Genomic DNA, 22,011 nt, shown 5'->3' on the forward strand with positions numbered 1-22,011 from the left:
AGTGGTCATCTACAAAATGTACATAGAACACAACAAACTTCTTAAAATAGTCCATCTCAAAAAAACTACGTCTCTCCCAATCAGCCATCACCAAGTTGGCGTAGCTATTGGCACACAAAGTGCCCATAGCCACGCCATCTTTCTGAATGTAAATCTTATTATTAAAGGTAAATATGTTGTTGGCCAAAACAAGTTGTAATAACTCACACATAACATCAATAGATGAGTCAGATAACCCATGATTCACCTGTAAACACCTCCACACACATTCAACACCCTCATCATTAGGGATGGTGGTGAATAAAGATTGGACATCCAGTGTAACCAACCAGTATGGTAAATCAGATGGTAAGCTCAACATTTTATCATAAAGCATTAACAAAAATTGTTTAGTGTCCTTGAGTATGTGTGGATATGTATTAACTATCGGCCTAAGCCTGGATTCTAAGTACAAGGAGATGGGTTCTGTAACCCAACCCCTTCCAGCAACAATAGGTCTCACAGGTGGGCAGGTGGGATGTTTGTGTATTTTAGGCATCCCTTGTATACTAGGTATTAAAAGTTATTAACTGAAAAAAAGTTATGCAATTCAACAGTAATCATTCCTTTACGTGAAAAATCCAAAAGTGAGACAGAAACTCTATGAATAATTCTTTCAACTTGACTAGGGACTATTCAACAGTAAAACTGAATATCACTAAGCATATTCTCCATGCTAGTTATGTAACTAATTCTATCCATAACAACAACGGGACCTCCCTTGTCTGCTGGTCTAATAACAACATTGGAGTCACATTTAAGTGCTTTCAATGCTGTTCTTTGTTTAGGGTGCAAATTACCATACCATTTCCTATGTCTGTTACTCATATCATGTTTGTGTAAATCTTCCTCAACCAGTTTCATAAAAGCATCTATCAAGGGGTGCAGATTGGGTACATACATACTAGGTTTACTAAAATTCTGTCTTGGATTGGCAGGTGTAAAATTGCCAAAATCCATTTTCAATTGTAAGTTACGAGCAAAAAGTTTAACATCCATCACTGAGTCAGTTATGTCGCTCCTAATAGAGGGTATAAAGGTAAGTCCCCTCTCTAAAACATCAACTTCATCCTGAGTTAGATGCCTATTGGATATATTCCGTATTAATGACTTATGGTTTTCGCCCACATTTTCTTTATTGTTGGTCCCACATAATCCTCTTCCGTCATTCTTCTTTTCTGTCTCCCCCTGCTCATTGATCTGTCACTCCCTCCTCTCCGAAATTCTGAGATGGGGAAAGGAGCAGGGCCCGCTCGACCTAAATGACCATGATCTAAATTATTTTTATTTTTAACTTTCCTTCTTACTGACACATCATTACTATTTAAATTATCAAATGTACTAATAGGCAAGTTAAGGCCCGTGACTAACTCCGTCTGTTGTGTATTAGAACTTCCATTAACACTCCCTGCATCTGGTGTAGTCATGGATGACTGCAAAATTTCATTACTTCATTATCATGGTGTACAATTGCTGTAGTGACAATGACATTTCTACCATCACTACCGAACTGGTCATCCCCTTTGACAGAATTAACAGGACAAACGGTCCCTTCATTGCATACTACTCGTGAATTACCTTTCATTTTTGATACATTATGAACCACCCTCCCTTGTCCGTTCTTTCCAAACTCAGTTCTCGGCCAAGTAAACACATGACCGGTTCTAAAATCGGTAGTGTCCCTTCAGATTTTATTCTGTTTTTGCTCCAACAGTTTCTTTTCAAATAAAACACATTATCCAGCAGTCTCTCAAAACTCTTGTCAACCACTACTGCTGGATACGTTTCAGTAATAAAATATTGTTGTTCTCTAATACGAGCCCGTAAAGCAACTTTCTCTGGACGGAAGTATTCATTAAGTAACATCATGTAACGAATACTAGTGTCAATATTAACTTGTTGCCATTGATATAAAAGATCTGGATACAATGTACCTGTTGTCAACATCTTCAAAATCAGCAACCCGCTCGATATAATATTACGCGCGATGCAAACTTCGAAGTGTTGGAGTTAAAGTTGCATTTTTTTCAACTTCATAAAGTCCACTTCAAACTGATTCATAAGAGTGGGACAAGCCACTACAGTTTGCTTCGACTGTAGATTCATCTATAGGGTTGCATACTACGTCATACGTAAGTAACGGGTTCTCATCTCCAGATACACAACTCTCGAACCTATTCAGGTGGGGCGGGGTTGACCCAATGATGCAACATATGCATACCACCACCTTTTTGCTTTCAAAAAAAAAAAACACTGACAAAGCCCAATTACTTGTTATGATAAAACATACATCCATCAAAATGAATGTCTGAAAAACTGAATATTTGAACAGATGACCCTGAAGTTCATTCTGTCGTGTAAATGAATGCAGGATGAAATGAATGAAAAGTATTTGAATGTGTCATGAAATATCTAAATTCAAAAATAGGTAAAAAAATTGAAATCACAAAACAGTGAAAACTCATAATATCAAATCACAAAATGTCTAACAATTTAATCCAGGTAAAACGACATTATAGCATGCACCCCGACTACAAAATCAAGATGAAGTGCCACCCTTGCACCAGCTTACTCATGTGTGCTTACTCTAAATCTATCCCCAAGCCTAATTCTAACCCTGCACATTGCATAACTAAAATCCTTTCCCTAACAGTACCACTAGACAAGACAAAAGTCACAGAAACCCACAACACAAAAAAACAGTAACTCTATCCTTTTCACTACATTTACCCTAACACTAGCCAGTGAAGACTCACATACACACCAACCACTATAACATTTTCAGTTATTTTCATGTACACTCCTACTTATAAACACTATTCAAATGAGCTTTTGTCTATATTTTGTGGTTTTAGTGTTTTTCACCACCTAAAAACTTTTCAGACATGCGTCTGATATTTTAAGCTGTAAACATATACATGCATACATAATTATACTTTTGTGTTTTCTTTTTTATCTAGAATTTTGTAAAGTTTCTATATTTTAAACACTGTAAATAAAAAGTACACAAATTAATAAATGCTAGCTTTAGCCACTATACATTGACAGTAAGACTAATGCCTTAGGAATGTCATCTTTATACAGGGTGCCAAAATATACCCAGACAAGCTATCGCATAATACTTTAAAATATTACGTTAGAAAGCAGGTGAGTGACTTACTGGTTCCTTATGTGGATCCCAAGCATTGAACCAACCAGTGAAGGTGGGTGGCTCAGAACCTTGTTTCACTATCACGACTGGTGTTCCCAAATCTCGACCAGCTGGGTGTGTCTGCAGATACTCCTTGGCTGCTATGACAGACTCACTCTTTTCATATTCATTGGCTGATTTACCAATCCAAAGGAAAATCTACAAAAAATAACATATTGGCAGTGCAGAAACAAGAACAACATTTGCATTAGTGTTTTGTTTTTTCACATTAGCACACGTGAACATATATTCAAACAAAGAAAACTAGTAAACAAGAAAGAATATCCTTTATGTCTCAACTTTACATCCATCCAGCTGCCTCAATGCACACCTTCACAGGGGGCACTAACAATTACTGACAGAAGTGAAATTATGTTATAATTGTAAATACAAGTGCATCTGTAGCATTTTGTTTCATTGCTTTTATCTAATTTGCCTTGCCTCTCCTGTTTTTTTTTTCAGTTATTTATTCTTGGCTTTATACACCACCATCAGCTGTATCCCAGTGAATCTCATTCTCCACACCCATAAATTAAACAGAAGGGGCATTTCTGTATGTCATTCTCCTCAGGTTACAGAGGCAGTATTTTGACCTACCCTAACCACTCTGTGAAACACAGAATGCAGCAATCCTAATTCAGACGTATTGTTATATGTGAACTGCTGTCACAGCCACCCTGCATCATTTTGGGGGCCTGACTTCAGCCTGTGAAGCACTTTATGATTCAATCTAGGTGGTGAATGTAGAGTTCTTCCTTTATGTATTATAAATAAAAATGGGCAGAGGGGAATATGACAGCAAGAAATAATTCCAATAACATAAAGGATTTACAAATGCAAGTATAACAAAACACATTCTAATAAAAAATGGACTTGTTTACCTCCTCCCAGGTGTCAAGGAGCATTACATCATCCTCATCAAGGTCTTCTTGTGTAAATTCTGCTATTTCTGTCATTATAAACCTTCCAGTCTGATTGGAGCATTCAAAAAGGCGTGGTTGATAAGTGGGCTCATCTTCCTGAAACCTTGAAGTAAGAAAAAAAGACAAAAGGGAAGAAGATGTAACATGGAAACAAAATAAGTCTGCATTTATAAAGTTTCACCAAAGTAAATGTGACCAAAACATTTCTAGTATTTTCAAGGTTCATATTTTTGTGGTAATTGTTTCAGTATGATGTGAGCATGAAGCTAAATGGGTATTATATTGGCAAATCAGTAAAGCAGCAGTGTATGAATCTGGGTTAATTATATATCAAATTAAGATACAGGTTTTAAGAATCACACTGTTTTTTGTTGAAAACGTTGCTGTGGTGGTGCAGTGGTTAGCGTTGTTGCCTCACAGCAAGAGGTTCTCCCGTTCGATTCTTGGCTGGACAGCCTTTTGTGTGGAGTCTGCATGTCCTCCCCACGGTCGAGTGACGTTAAAGACATGCAGGTAGGTGCGAGCATGAATGATTGTGCCGTCTTTAAAGGTTGGGTGTCAGGCTGGCAACTCGGCACCGTAAAAATCCACTGCCAATCAGGAGCGGACCGGAGTTCCGCTGTGGCGACCCCTAACCGGGAAAAGCCGAAAGTCTTTTTACTGTTTTGTTGAAAACAATCATCCATTGAAGCATCTCTCAGGAATCTCTATGATGTTCCAATGAATGAAAACAGAGCTACAGGTATAAATTGTGAGCATTTTGCTAATAAAATAGCCAAAGATGAACAGTTTAAGATTAGTCTATATATATATGTATATATGTATATATGTATATATATATATATATATATATATATATATATATATATATATATATATATATATATATATATATATATACATATATATATATATATATATATATATATAGAGAGAGAGAGAGAGATAGGTCCCACCCCATTGGTCGAGTATGTGATTGGTTGACAGCTGTTTAGTTGACCGCTTATTACTGCTGATTAGCAATTACGACTATGATCAGCTAAACAGCTGCTTGACAGGTGTCCAAGATTGAACAATGCCTGGGGTTGGGGAATATCCATTTACCCAGTGTTTGTGTGATCTCAGAGTTAGTATATATAATTAGCAGGGTGTGGGGGAACACAAATTATATTTTCTTTGTTTTTTACATGCATTGAGGCTGTTTCGCAGGACATATGCAATTGTTTGTCAACTTATGTGGTTTTGATGTAAAGATGCCAATATTTAGCACGTTGACAATGGGTGTATTCAATGTATATGAACATACATTTAAAATATGCAGAAAATCCATTTATCCAGTGTTTATGTGATCTCAGAGTTAGTATATATAATTAGCAGGGTGTGGGGGGAACACAAATGATATTTTATTTGTATTTTACATGCATCGAGGCTGTTTTGCAGGACATATGCAGCTGTTTGACAACTTATGTGGTTTTGATGTAAAGATGTCAATATTTAGCACATTGACAATGGGTGTATTCAATGTATATGAACATATATATAAAATATACATTTGTGTGTGCATGTGTGTGTGTGTGTGTGTGTGTGTGTGTGTGTGTGTGTGTGTGTGTGTGTGTGTGTGTGTGTGTGTGTGTGTGTGTGTGTGTGTGTGTGTGTGCGCACGTGTGTTTTGAGAGTTATATAGCTATCAGTTTAGTGCATAGAGTTAAGGCTATGGACTGCTAATCAGTTTTGTCCTACTTGCATCTAAGACATTGATGAAGTAATTTAACTATACTCTGTTACCAGATGAACTCTGAAAAGAGGCATTTGTACCTAAGGAGTTTACCTAGTTAACAAATTAACAAAACACACACACACAGACACACACACACACACACACACACACATATATATATATATATATATATATATATATATATATATATATTTCTTTACACGCATATATGTATGTGTATATATGTATATGTATTTCTTGTCTTGATGTTCAACAAAATGAAAATTTTCCTGCAGCACAATAAGTAGCCATCATTTGTTTTTCTTTGTTCTAACATTAAATGGCCTGATGGGGACAGACATAGTGGCATGATTTTGTTTTCTCACTAAAAATTTTCTTTACTACAATGTACCCTATTTTACCAGAAGATAGGATTAAAAGTCCCTACTCTCTCATGTAGGATTTTCTTTCCATTAACTTAAGAGTTTACTCAGAATTACAACTTAGTTTCAAAAACTCGAATTACAGCGTCACCAGCTATGTTCCATTGCCTGTCACATGTTTATGTTCTTAGCTTTCTGCTGTAGATACTGCAATGAGTCCTTTCTTCCAGCTTCAAGAAATATTTATATTTAACTTTCTTTATAAAGAACTAAGAATTATTTTCCCACTTTAATTTCCTCTATTATCCAGTATATTAAATTTCAAGAATAAGAGTTTGCTTGTTTTTTCACACTGACTGCATCTCCAGGGACTCTAGATGTATGGTCCCAGTAGATGTGAAAGATGGTTGTGGAGTTAAAAACAGCAATGGGAAATAAGATGTTATAGAGTTACGGAGATAAAATTCCTAAAGAAAGCATCATGCCAATTCATGTAAATTCAACATGGTGTGCAATGAGGAAGGTCAACAGTACTGAAATGGCATACAAGGTGAAAAACCATTATGTCATCCATAATATATATTGACAGCACTGGAATCATTTGCATGATGGAAAATGTACTATGGGATGAGGAAAAATTATGTTTAGAGTGTAGTTATCCTTTAAAGATTTACCAGAAATAAATCTTGCACATGTATCTATCTGTGATAAGTATGATGTTTAGAATCAGAAAAAAAGTTTTGGAAAGTTAATGCAGAAGAACAGCACTATTTCAGCAGATATTCAACTGACAAAGATGTTAAAACTCCGGTGTTAAAACACTTTGGATGAAAATGAAGGAAGACACAGTATTTATTAAAATCATTTAGTCTATGTCTTTACCTTAATTCTTTAGTTACTTTAAGTAAGTATAAATTGGAAGCAAGATATTAACATACTAGAAGACAAGGCTCTAGATTTTCAACACATGCACCATCATGTGTTTGAGGTAATTGTATAATACCTGCTAGTACTATGTTTTGCTCGTAGTGAGGCCAGTCTCCCTAGGAAGGCTACAAAATGTTTCTTTGGAGTCAAAACCAGTGCTCAGAGATGGGTGTATTTGTTGTTTTTTGTCTTTCGGCTTTTGCCGGTTAGGGGTCATCACAGCAGAACTGTCTGTTAATGATTGGCAGTAGATTTTCACAAATGCCGAGGTGCCAGCTCAACGTCCAAGCTTCAACGAAGGCATGCCCATTTACATATGTCTTTCGAACACCACCCAACTGCGGGGAGGACATGCAGACTCCACACAGAAGGCACTCCCCGCACTCCAGCCGAGAATCGAATGGGAGAACCCCTTGCTGTGAGGCAACAACGCTACCGCTGCACCACCATGAGTACTCTCAGAGATAGGTGTATTTAAATACCAGATTCTAGATATTCTTCTATGATAAAAGCAGGCTAATGGAGACAGGTAATAGTCAATAAAATAATTATATACATTTCAAAACTCACATCTTTCATTATTTGGTGACTGCAATCAACAATTTGCCAGGAAATCACAGATTTTATGAGGATCAAAACAAAAATGTGAGGCAAAATTCGAAATAGTTGAGAACTATGCCCTCTGCAGAGGCACACACACACACACACACACACACACACACACACACACACACACACACACACACACACACACACACACACCAACTCCAGCCACTTTTAAAATTGTCTGCACCTTACATGTTAACTTGTAAATCAAACGAATTAATAAATTTATAAATAACAGCCCAGAAATATATTTCAGCTTGCTGCTGTCAGAACCAAACAGTTCAGCCTGCTGCAACTCTCCCTCACACCTAGGGCTGGCCTTACATACAGGCCAAGTAGGCAGATTCCTAAGGTGCTGTGCTTCTGTGGGCGATCTTTACATATTTATTTATTTTGTAGAGCAATGAAATGCTATGCTTCTTTGATATAAAAAAATCAAATAAATAGTGCCACACCGCTGTTGAAACAAAATGTGCCTGTGGTGTGAAGGGCACCACAGGGGGGAGGTGCTCCATTTGACTTAACCAATTAAATCAAGTTACATCACGAACGTTGCAAAATCACAAAGAAGAGACCTCACACAATGCTGAAATGCAAGTGCAATGCACTGGCACTTGTTCAGGACTGAGTTTCTGCATCAATATGATGCATTAAAAAAAAATGTATCTCTGATGTCTGGCTTTACTGACTGACTGGATGTAATCTGACTTCAACAATTTACCATAACATCAAAAATTTCACAAGGGACAGCAGATCCAAAATATGAGACAAAAATCAAGGACACATGGGGTAGTTGAGAGGAATGGTGCAATGTGAAGACAGAAGGGGTGAGATAAGTATTGTTACTTTTTAATGATGCTGGCAGTGATCAACCAGATATTCTTATAATTTTTCTGGCTTTGTTATTTGTGTGGAGCAACTTGGAATAATTTAATGTATGTCAACTTGTTTGTGTGGGGCAGTTTGGATGAAATACTATGACATAGCCATCACATGTTGTGGCTATAACTGATGGGTAGGGGTTGGTGTTGGATGGATGGAAGTAATTGACTCTCCTGTCATTTGCTCAGGTTAAGCAGTTACCATCTGGATTTACAGATCTAGTGTGCATTTGTGAGAAGTAGCACGGATTACTTAACTGGATGCCTGACATTCACAGACAGAGTAGGTATGACTGCTGGAGCTGTCTGTGGAGAAAAGGAATAGCTTGACTGTTACTTGTGCTTATTATTCTGGCTTTGCAGGACTAGTGTGATTTGTGTGAAGCAACTTGGAATATTTTACTGTGTGGCAGTTTTTTTGGAACAAATGTGAAATGTATTAGATGACCATTCTCTATCAGAATCCAACATCTGAAATGTACATAAAGTGACTGTAACTACCTGGTGAGGGTTGTTTGTTTGACTGTTCTGCCCTCTTGTCACTTGCTCATTTTAAATAGTAATATGTCACATATAAAGACAAAATATCCAGAGTGCAACAGCTAGAAGAGTGAATGAGCGAACTTGCCAAAATATATCCAAAGTTTATTAAATCCACAGCAGGTAATAAATAAGGTTAAAACCATAAACGCTTTATGTTTCAACTTGCATTTTCGTCTCCATTAACTGGACTTCATCAGATGCCACACCTCCTTTTCTAATTACTTTTATACTATTAATTTAATATACAACCAATAAAATTCATCCATTGTATTTCAAATAGACAAATGAACGTTTTATATGGGCTCATCAATTATTAATTATTACATCATCCTTAAAAGATACTCCATTGTTTTTATATAAATAATTTTAAATAAATAAAACTACTAAACATAAATACTCCTTATGTTATGAAAAATATATAACTCAATGGATTTATAAAAGTTATAAAAATCATTTAAAAAATATATAAAAAATATGTAAGAAACGAACAATAAAGTAGTTTCCATTTGACATTAAAACTCTGAAATCAATGAGCAAACAGTGCTACCTTGTGTCATAAATAATTATTACATCCTTAAGTTTTGTTTTTATTTTTTCACAGTTTGGCTGCCCTTAACTTTAGCAGTGGCAGAATAGAAATATACTTGTTTAAACCTGGTATTTTGCCCGCTTCCAGAGTTATCTGCCACCACAATTCTTTGTATTCTATTTGCTCTTCCCAAGGGCCACCCCTGATATCTTTTTTAATTTATTCCAAAACCAAAAAGGAAAATTTGTAACCTATACACACTTTTGAATGCTTAAAAGGTGCGTTGGTTTCTTTTCCTTTAGATATATCGTAAATATGCTCATAAATTCTCCTCTTTAAAGTTCTTTCCGTTTTTCCTACATAAAAGGAGTTACATTGTTTACATATAACGAGATATACCAATCCCTTAGATTCACAGTTATAATGTCCATTACTTCTTATCCACCTTTCCCTGCTTTTTAAGAAAACTTCAGCACAATTTATGATGTATTCACACTGATTGCACCTTCCACATTTGTAGGTGCCTAACTTTCTTCCTAATCCTCCAAGACGTTTTTTTCTACCTTCTTTTTCTTTTTTACTTTCCAGTATATCTTTAATACTGTTGGAATTTTTATATACAACTTTAGAAGCTATACTAGATATATTTCCCAGATCTGTTAGTGAACTGAATCTATCCCATTCTTTCTGGAAAATCTTTTTAGCATTATAGTTAATTGCATTGCATTCTAACACTAATGCTTTTTGATACTTATTGTTATTGGTTATTTCTTTAGTTTCCATTTCATTTTTTTCTTTGTTATTTATAATCCCCTTAATAGGTTTGAAGTTGTCCATTCTACCCCTTTCTACCTCAAACCTGATTTTTTCAACAAATTCTTTAGGATACCCCCTTTCCAAAAACATTTTCTCCAGGATATTACATTCATTAATAAAATCATTGTCCGTACTAGTCATTCTGGATCCCCTAACAAATTGTCCTTTTGCAATATTTATTTTACAATGTGGAGGATGTGCACTTTTGTAGTGAAGGAATGAATTACAAAAAGTATTCTTCCTATGAGTCCTAGTTTCTAATTTATTATTTATTTTATAAATTTCTACATCCAAGTATTTTAAGGCTTCATGGGAAGTTTGATAAGTAAATTTAAGAAAGCCTGTAGTATTACTTACATATTCAATAAAATCTTCGAGTTTTTTATACTTTCTGTCCAAAAGATGACAATGTCATCTAAAAATCTCCGATATAAGGTCCAACATGACTTGAATTCAGAATTTAACATATATGTTTCCTCCCAATTAGCCAGAACTATATTCGCAAAAGTGGGGGCGCAAGCTGCCCCCATAGCTACCCCCTGAATTTGTTGGAAAAATTCTCCGTTAAACACCAAAAAATTATTTTTTAATACCATATCCATGAATCCTGTAATAACTACTTTGTCTTGATGTCTTAAGGCCTTGTCTTGGAAAATAGTGTCTTCAAACATTTTCATTCCTTCCTCGTAAGGTATGGAGGAAAAAAAATCTACTATGTCTATGGTGGCGAATAATAAATTTTCAGAATATAGGTCTGGGGTGATTTCTTCTAATAAATCCCAGGAATCTTTAAGAATGACTTCTTTGTTGACCGAAATATGTTTTGTTTTTATGTCAACATATTTCACTAAAGGTAACGTTTTGGATCCATCAGCAGATACTATTGGTCTCAAAGGGGGGTCCTCTGAATTTTTATGTATCTTGGGAATTCCGAAAATAATAGGAATTTTTGGTTTCTCCACCTTCAAATAACCATACATTTTGTAATCTAACATACCTTCTTTGACCATGTCACTTAATTCCATATCAATTTTGTTGTAGGCCAAATTTACCTCATTTCTTGAAACACAAGTATACTTAGTTTTGTCTCTAAGTATTTGATTCATTCTACCCTCGTATTGTATGACGTCCATAATAACTATTCCCCCACCCTTATCTGGATTCATGATTCTAACATTGCAATTAGACTTCAATTCATCCAGTATTTCTTTTTCTTTATTACTAAGATTTGTCATATACCGGTTGCTTGTGCTTATTATTCTGGCTTTGCAGGACTAGTGTGATTTGTGTGAAGCAACTTGGAATATTTTAATGTGTGGCAGTTTTTTTGGAACAAATGTGAAATGTATTAGATGACCATTCTCTTTTATCACAATCCAACATCTGAAATGTACATAAAGTGACTGTGACTGCTTGGTGAGGGTTGTTTGTTTGGCTGTTCTGCCCTCTTGTCGCTTGCTCAGTTTAAATAGTAATATGTCAAAAATAAAGAGAGAAATGCATCACAGAACAACCAGACCTTCAGAGCTAGGGTGCTGGTAGTGCCTATACACCAAGGCTGCATAAGTGAATTTTGACATGGGCTTCATAGTGGCCTCTGTCCTGAATCCCACCTACCTAGTTAAAAACAAGCCCTGGTCAGATGTGTACACAGAAGGTCATGGTATAGCTTGTATGGAGAGATATGGATGATGTTATAATTTCTTTAACTTTCATCTCAAACCTCAAAGGTCACTGACTTAGTTCAGTAGTTGTGTCTACTCAAAGTATGTTCATTTTTTCATAACTACAATTTTACATGCTGTATAATATGCTGCTGCTATAGTTCCCATTATTTCAAAGTAGTAATGTACCATATTAATGTCTTACAGTTTTGATGTACTCTCTCAAACTCAGGAACCCCACACAGCCTTCCTGAAGACACTGGAGGGTATAAATGTATCTCCAAACACCATCATATTGGGTGACTTCAACTACCCGAATATAGACTGGGAACATTACTCAAGCCCTAACTTTCTAGCCCAACGGTTCCTGGAGTTCATAAATTCAAATGCCATGGAACAGCTAGTCACTGTTCCTTAGAGGAGAAAATATACTAGATCTCATTGTCACAAACATGGGGACAAAATGCTCCACACCGGAAGTATATCCCTCATTGGTGAGATCTGATCATAAACTAATCTCACTGAAATCCACATCCGCCCCACCCCAAGCAAAAAGACTATAGTGAAGAACTTCTAAAGCAAACTTCACACTACTCAAGACTGGTGTAGTATCCTTCAAGGCCCCTGCCAGAGGAAACCACAACCTGCCATGGAAGCCCTTACAAATGCCTTCTATGAACACCTCCAGGACTGCATGGATCAGGCAATCCCAAATAAAACCAAGACTCTTTCCACAAAGGGCAAACGTCCAGTCTGGTGGACCCCAGCCATTAACAAACTTTACAATAAGAGGCGTAAAGCTATTACATGACAGAACAAAATCCATAAAAGGGAAGTCACCCTGATCATTATTAGTAAAAAATAATGCAGCACTCATAAAATCAACTAAGGCCAATTTTGAGAGAAAAATTGCCATGGATTCAAAGGACAATCATAAGGCCTTTTCAGCTATGTTAGGAACCTGGGTGGAAACTCCTAGATATGCCTCAGAATTAGTCCAAAATGATACAAAAATCACTGAACCCACAGACATTGCCAACATACTGGCAGACAGGTTCAGTGCAACTTCACCCCTCTCCCCTAAAGGAGAGATAACTATCCCAGCCGAGTGTAGCCTCCCCGGACATCTCAAATGCGCAGGTGAAAGCTGCTCTCTAAAGCTAAAAACACAGCATCAATGGGACCGATGGTGTCCCCGGCTGTGTGCTACACGAGCCAAATGAGGAATTAAACCCGCACATAAGGCAGCTGTTTAATCTCAGCCTTACCACAGGATACGTGCCCAAGGAGTGGTGCACGGCAACTGTGGTCCCACTCCACAAAGGCGTGCCTCACGGACCCTGGTAATTACCACCCCATGTTTAACAAGTCTAGTCTGCAAAGCTATGGAGAGGATCATAATGGAGCTCATAAACAAAGATATAGGGGACTTGCAGACATTGGACCCACCCAGTTTGGTTTCTTTGTCAAGGGAAGATCATGCCTTTTGAACTTGGTTGACTTCTTCAAACAGTCACCAAGGCCATTGATGAGGGAAAGGCAGTCCATACAGCCTACCTTGTAGCCTCAGAATAGAAATATACTTGTTTAAACCTGGTATTTTGCCCGCTTCCAGAGTTATCTGCCACCACAATTCTTTGTATTCTATTTGCTCTTCCCAAGGGCCACCCCTGATATCTTTTTTAATTTATTCCAAAACCAAAAAGGAAAATTTGTAACCTATACACACTTTCGAATGCTTAAAAGGTGCATTGGTTTCTTTTCCTTTAGATATATCGTAAATATGCTCATAAATTCTCCTCTTTAAAGTTCTTTCCGTTTTTCCTACATAAAAGGAGTTACATTGTTTACATATAACGAGATATACCAATCCCTTAGATTCACAGTTATAATGTCCATTACTTCTTATCCACCTTTCCCTGCTTTTTAAGAAAACTTCAGCACAATTTATGATGTATTCACACTGATTGCACCTTCCACATTTGTAGGTGCCTAACTTTCTTCCTAATCCTCCAAGAAGTTTTTTTTTCTACCTTCTTTTTCTTTTTTACTTTCCAGTATATCTTTAATACTGTTGGAATTTTTATATACAACTTTAGAAGCTATACTAGATATATTTTCCAGATCTGTTAGTGAACTGAATCTATCCCATTCTTTCTGGAAAATCTTTTTAGCATTATAGTTAATTGCATTGCATTCTAACACTAATGCTTTTTGATACTTATTGTTATTGGTTATTTCTTTAGTTTCCATTTCATTTTTTTCTTTGTTATTCATAATCCCCTTAATAGGTTTGAATTTGTCCATTCTACCCCTTTCTACCTCAAACCTGATTTTTTCAACAAATTCTTTAGGATACCCCCTTTCCAAAAACATTTTCTCCAGGATATTACATTCATTAATAAAATCATTGTCTGTACTAGTCATTCTGGATCCCCTAACAAATTGTCCTTTCACAATATTTATTTTACAATGTGGAGGATGTGCACTTTTGTAGTGAAGGAATGAATTACAAAAAGTATTCTTCCTATGAATCCTAGTTTCTAATTTATTATTTATTTTATAAATTTCTACATCCAAGTATTTTAAGGCTTCATGGGAAGTTTGATAAGTAAATTTAAGAAAGCCTGCAGTATTACTTACATATTCAATAAAATCTTCGAGTTTTTTGATACTTTCTGTCCAAAAGATGACAATGTCATCTAAAAATCTCCGATATAAGGTCCAACATGACTTGAATTCAGAATTTAACATATATGTTTCCTCCCAATTAGCCAGAACTATATTCAGAAAGTGGGGCAAGCTGCCCCATAGCTACCCCTGAATTTGTTGGAAAAATTCTCCGTTAAACACCAAAAAATTATTTTTTAATACCATATCCATGAATCCTGTAATAACTACTTTGTCTTGATGTCTTAAGGCCTTGTCTTGGAAAATAGTGTCTTCAAACATTTTCATTCCTTCCTCGTAAGGTATGGAGGAAAAAATCTACGTCTATGGTGACGAATAATAAATTTTCAGAATATAGGTCTGGAGTGATTTCTTCTAATAAATCCCAGGAATCTTTAAGAATGACTTCTTTGTTGACCCAAATATGTTTTGTTTTTATGTCAACATATTTCACTAAAGGTAACGTTTTGGATCCATCAGCAGATACTATTGGTCTCAAAGGGGGGTCCTCTGAATTTTTATGTATCTTGGGAATTCCGAAAATAATAGGAATTTTTGGTTTCTCCACCTTCAAATGACCATACATTTTGTGATCTAACATACCTTCTTTGACCATGTCACTTAATTCCATATCAATTTTGTTGTAGGCCAAATTTACCTCATTTCTTGAAACACAAGTATACTTAGTTTTGTCTCTAAGTATTTGATTCATTCTACCCTCGTATTGTATGACGTCCATAATAACTATTCCCCCACCCTTATCTGGATTCATGATTCTAATATTGCAATTAGACTTCACTTCATCCAGTATTTCTTTTTCTTTATTACTAAGATTTGTCATATACCGGTTGCTTGTGCTTATTATTCTGGCTTTGCAGGACTAGTGTGATTTGTGTGAAGCAACTTGGAATATTTTAATGTGTGGCAGTTTTTTTGGAACAAATGTGAAATGTATTAGATGACAATTCTTTTTTATCACAATCCAACATCTGAAATGTACATAAAGTGACTGTGACTGCTTGGTGAGGGTTGTTTGTTTGGCTGTTCTGCCCTCTTGTCGCTTGCTCAGTTTAAATAGTAATATGTCAAAAATAAAGAGAGAAATGCATCACAGAACAACCAGACCTTCAGAGCTAGGGTGCTGGTAGTGCCTATACACCAAGGCTGCATAAGTGAATTTTGACATGGGCTTCATAGTGGCTTCTGTCCTGAATCCCACCTACCTAGTTAAAAACAAGCCCTGGTCAGATGTGTACACAGAAGGTCATGGTATAGCTTGTATGGAGAGATATGGATGATGTTATAATTTCTTTAACTTTCATCTCAAACCTCAAAGGTCACTGACTTAGTTCAGTAGTTGTGTCTACTCAAAGTATGTACATTTTTCATAACTACAATTTTACATGCTGTATAATATGCTGCTGCTATAGTTCCCATTATTTCAAAGTAGTAATGTACCATATTAATGTCTTACAGTTTTGATGTAATTTATAAGTTTCAAGTTATGTTGTTATTTTAATATACTATGTTACTGTATTACACAGAGCTTTTCTCCCCGGGCCTCCACTGAAAAAGGACTCATGTCCAGCTGGATTGTCTCGGTAAACAAATATAAAATAAATAAATAATAAATAAATAAATAAATAAATAATAAATTATTGTAATTTTTGTTTTACTTTCTTCACAATTAACCATCAGATGCATATACATGTAATTATCTTTTAGAGGAGAGTAAAGAAGCATTCTATTTATATATGTCTGCCAGCAAATATGTTCTATTTGTTTTTTCATCTTTGTCTGAGTCTGACATCAGAGGAGTACACAAAAGGTGGCTGTTGTTTGTGAGTAGGGGTGAGGGGGCATGCTGTATATACATATGACAGTAGCAACTTGAAATATATGACCGAAGTAGCAGCTGACTCATCTAGCATCTGATGCTGGTTCCTGATATTGCATCCCACCTCCTCAACCTTTCAAGTGAAAATACAAAAACAAAAAAGAAAAAAAAAAGAAAATGTTTTGACCTTCGCTCGCTACTGCCAGATACCTGCCCCCAGCTCTTCAAAGAACAAAAAAAAAGAACAAAATAACCATAGTAAGTTGACAGCTATATCTTCAATCAGCTTTTTTTTAACTGCTACAGCTTAAAACATTGAAGTATGTTTCTCAACCAGCAGTAGGAAATGCCAGTAGAGAAAAGAATGTAGGAACTATACCTCCCAATTGCTCCCCCTAACAATTTTTGCCCTTTGTTCTCCCCTTGCTATGCTTTTGTATATGACTGTAGCCATTTGTCCCTTAATTTTCTTAGGCCCATAGGATCATAGGAAGTTACTAGGCTATTGGCTCTGAGGCCCTTACAAGCCTAGCCAAGAATTTAGCCCATGTTCCAGCAAGTCAGCACCCTATGCCACTGTCCAGCAGGGATATAGGTAGAATACCAGGGGTGTATTTTCTGTTCCCCATCCAGTTATTCAGGTTCCACTTTAAAAGGTTAAATGAGGTACTCTGCTTTATGTGGAGAGGGAGTCTATTCCACAAAAGGGGGAGTGTCTGGGACACAAATCTGTCCTGCCAACAAGTCCTATTTATGTCGCAGACCAGGTTGAGGTCTCATGTGTGAGTTACTCGAATGGAGCTTGGCTTGCGGATATGCAGCAGTCCCATCAGGGCAAGGTCTGAGATCACTTTGTATGCCAGACAGAGGTCACCTCTGAGGAGTCTGTAGGAAACTGAGTAGAGGGACAGTGCTTTTAGCCTATATGTGTAGGGTAGATGTTTTAGGCCCTGGATTCTCTGGGTGAGGAATCTCTGTGGTCTCTTCAGCTGCTGCATGTGCTTTGCAAGGGACATGCCGAAAGGGGCACTGTATTCAATCGGTCTTATAAGGGAAAGATACAGGGATGTTATGACCACCTTGTCCCTGGATGAGATACCCTTACTAATGAGGTGGGCCATGTAGAAAGCTTTCTGTACAATGGAGGCAATATGGTGATCAAAAGTCAGTTTGATATTAACCTGGGTTCCCAAGTCCCTCATGACTGATTCCGTTCTTAGTGCCTTACTATCAATGTGATAATTTGTGGGGACATTATTCTCCCAAAAAGGGATGATGATGCATTTTTTAGTATTCAGTTTGAGGCCATGTTTCTGGCACCAGTCATTTGTTTGGGTGAGACCATCTTGGAGGATGCCCACATCACTAGGGTAATTGATGACAGCACCCAGTTTGCAGTCATCTGCAAACGTGATCAGCCATAGCACACTAGATTTGGCCTGCATCTCTGAGTAGCATATCCCAAACAGCAGAGGCCCCAAGACCAATCCCTGGGGTATGCCACTTGTTACTGGTCTACTACTTGAGATGGCTTCCCCTATTTTGACTAGGTGGGTTCCATCAGTAAGCTAGTTTGCTACCCATCTGGTAACATATGGATTGATTGATGAGAGAATTTATCTATTACACCTGAGTGGGGAATAGTATCGAAGGCCTTGGCCAGGTTAAGGTAGGTGGTGTGAACTGTCTTCCCCTCATCTATGGCCTTGGTGACTGTCTCAAAGAAGTCGACCAAATTTAACAGGCATGGCCTCCCCTTGACAAAACCAAACTGTGTTGGATCAAGTGTCTGTAGGTTGCCAATGTCCTTGTTAATGAGGTCCATGATAATCTGCTCCATGGCCTTGCAGATCAGGATAGTTAGGCTGATGGGTCTATAATTTCCTGGATTAGTGGATGCTCCATCTTTGTGCAAAGGGATGACAGTATCTGTCCTCCACTCAGCTGGGATGAAGCCGGTACACAGACCTTGGTTGAATAGGGTGCCTAATGGTGCTGTAAGTTCCTGCCTGAGTTCATGTAGGAGACAGCCTGGGAAGATATCGGGTCCCATGGAGGCTGTATTTTTTGCTTTTGAGAGGGCAGTCATGACTTGCTCCCTAGAGATAAGGGAGGGGCACTGGAGATGTCTTGTTTTACTGATGAGGGGACAGAGGAGTTAAGTTTTCACTGAACCTGTCTGCCAGCAAGTTGGCTATATCTACAGGGTTTGTGTATGTGGTGTCCTTGACCATCAGTTCTGAGCAGATCTTGGTGCTTCCCTAGAGACTGCGGACATATGTGAAGAAAGCCTTATAATTATCTTTAGTAGATGTGGCCTGTTTGGACTAGAAGTTTGCTTTGGAGGATTTCACTAGTGCTCTTATTTGATGTTCAGGCTAAGGAGAGATTGCTTCCAATTAGACACCTGCTCCTTCTTGGTCATGGACAGCAATTTTTTCCTGTTATTATAGAGTTTATTTATTGCAGATGTCCACCAGACAGGTTTACTATTCCTTGAGGAGGGTGACTTCATCCTGTCTGGTATTCCTGATTCCATGCAGCTATATAAATGTTCATATAGTACTTTGGTGTAAGTTTGGACATATGTGCCAGTTTCAGTGGAGGGAGAGGGGGCTGTGAATTTGCTTATACCTTCCTTCAGGAGGTTGTAATCAGCTTTGGAGAAGTTTTTTTTTTGTTTGACCCTAGCTGGGGTGGGGAGATGGTGACTTCAAAAGTGACTGCGTTGTAGTTGGATCTTACCAGGGATGATGACACTGTAGGGATGCTGCAGTGGTTACTCATATTGGTTAATACCAAGTCCAAGATATTTTCACTTTTTGTGGGTGTGTCAGCCAACTGGTCCAAGGTATTTGCATTGAAGAAATCAAGGAATCTCTGGGCATTTGTGTTTTGGCATGAGTATTTCTTCCAATCTATGGTTGGATAGTTAAAGTCACCCAAGATCAGGGTAAAGGGTTGAATCTTGATAGATTCGAAGAGGTCCAGATAGATGGAGTGGGCATCTTGAGTCAGAGTTGGAGGTCTGTAGCTAGCTATGATTTAAATAGGGGTCTTGTCAATTGTTAACTGCACTTGGAGTATTTCCTGTTTTACCAGCCTAGAGGTGTGTATGTCTTTTATATATATTGTAACTCCACCTCCTTTTTGTTTTGCTGCCCACAGCTTGGGGTTTGAATGAATGATAGGATGAGTCACCTGGTATGGCTGGGGTGCTCTCTGCAGCTCTGAACCAGGTTTCTGTGACTGCACAAATGTCAGCTTCTTCCACAGTTAAGAATGTTTGCAATAAGTGAAGTTTCATGTTTAGACTCCTAGCGTTTAGCAACATGACCTTTAATTTATGTTTTGATGAAATTGTTATGTTGGTAGTTTTGACCTCATGACATTGCCTAAAAAAGGCACTATGGGGGAGGCAACAGCCTTTGCCAGGAGCCTGAAGCCCAAGGGAGGCAGATGCAGGCCATCTCTGGCAAAGCATCGTGGCTTGTCAATCATGTTATCCCAGGCTGTCAGGTACTGGATCCCCTTTGAATGACACCAGAAACTGAGCTAGTTGTTAAAGTCAATCATTTTCTGTTTGTACTGAGGCATCATTCTGGGTGACAGTAGAATGCTGCTTAAGGTTAGGGACATACCTGCCTGGGACACATACTCAGCAAGCTTGATCATGTCTCTCTTCATATAGTTCAGGGAGGTATGTCTCAAGTCATTCACTCCAACATGGACTATGACAGAGTCATAACAGTACCTGTTGAGAGACTTGAGTGTACTGGTGATATGGTGGATTCTGACACCTGACAAACAACTAACTGTGACTTTCTCCTTATCCAGCCTGGTGAGGGGTACATTGGTGTGTCCAACAATGGAGTCTCATATGACTAATATGTTGGTTTTATGTTTAGGCCTTAGTGGCTATGAAACACAGGTGTGTGGACTATGTGTGATATGTGGTGCGGTTGACAGACGAGTTTGCGTGTGTTTATGCCTCGGAGGTCTCTTTTGTTTATTTATACTTTTGTTGAGGGCCTCCGCATATGTGGGAGTGTGTTATGTAGGTGTGGGTGGTGTTTGAAATGTGGTGTTCATGTTGCCAGTCTTCTCAGAGCCAGATATACTGGTTTGTGGGGGAGAGAGCAATGACACTAGGTGCTTGCTGTATTTGCATCTTTCACAAATTGTGTTCCGGGGTGGTAGTAATAGGGGGTTGTTCGTGTACATGAGGCGGCTGCTACACTGTCTCAGGATGCCCATATCGACCAGACTGGCAGGAGAAAATGTAGGAAATTGTCCATCCATACTTGTCAGAAACTGAAAGTACTAACAGGGTAAAGGGAGGAAGGTCTATGAGTAGTACTACTACTAGATGGTAACACAAGTGCTACTAAGGGAAAACTTGTAGCTGGAATACCTCAAAAAGGGTTAAAAGCCATGCATCTGAAGCTCTGAATGCCACATAGCTGTATCTAGACTATGCTACTCAATTTTAAAGTTAAGAACTCAGTAAGAAAAAACTCACAATGAAGCACAGATTAATCACTTATAGTCAAAATAATAGAACTCGCAGTATGAAAAAATACAGTTAAAAATCAACAAAATGCAGTCAAATGCAGTTAAATTATAATAATAAATTGCAGTAGATAGCAATGAAATATAGTTAATCCGTAGATTGCTTTGAAACAGTAGCTCACAAATCACAGCAGTAACAGACAGCACAAATAAAGCAGAGATTCAGTAGAATACTGTCATCAGTTTAGTGAGGCTACCAACAAGCAGTAACAAATATGGCAAACTAAATGCAATTAAACTACTAAGCAAAAGCAACAAAATGAAGTAGAAAGAGGTACAGTTTTTTTTTTTAATAGAAAGTGAAGAGACTGCAAATAATGAGATAATTCAAGGTTCAGAAGCTAAAGGGGTGGTCCTTTACTAAATTCTCACTATAAACAGTAGAATGAGCTGATGTACTGTGACTGGGGGAAGTGTCCAGTATCAACTCTATGCAAGAGGTGGGCAACTCAAAGCCACCAAGGCTTAAGACCACCACAACAGCTGGGTGACTAGGTGGGACCAAAAAAAAAAGTTACACAGATATACAGTAAAACAGAAATGTAGAAACAGTCGAAAATAAGCACTTATCTTTTTCTAATATCAGAGCAGAGCACTGTAGCTTTGAACAGCTTGAGCAAATAATCAAATAGTATAATAACATATTATTGGGGGAACCTGGAAAAATGTAGAAATTTGGACATTATGAAAAATACTCAGCTATTAACCTCTTAT

General features: G+C 37.5%; 1 protein-coding gene across 2 annotated transcripts in view; it reads right to left on the bottom strand.

The window, feature by feature from the left end:
• The window catches only part of LOC122811508 (advillin-like), a 731,661-nt gene that overhangs the window by 23,823 nt on the left and 685,827 nt on the right, over nucleotides 1–22,011 (bottom strand). For both annotated transcript variants that reach the window (XM_044083391.1, XM_044083390.1), the window contains exons 16-17: nucleotides 4,111–4,255; nucleotides 3,200–3,388 (exon numbers count right to left, since the gene is read on the bottom strand). In XM_044083391.1, coding sequence (XP_043939326.1) covers nucleotides 3,200–3,388; nucleotides 4,111–4,255 — 334 coding nt within the window. The remainder of the gene's footprint in view (nucleotides 1–3,199; nucleotides 3,389–4,110; nucleotides 4,256–22,011) is intronic.

The sequence above is a fragment of the Protopterus annectens genome, chromosome 9.part0 (assembly GCF_019279795.1).
Source record: "Protopterus annectens isolate FY-2018-M chromosome 9.part0, PAN1.0, whole genome shotgun sequence".
In the NCBI taxonomy this organism is placed as follows: Eukaryota; Metazoa; Chordata; order Ceratodontiformes; family Protopteridae; genus Protopterus; species Protopterus annectens.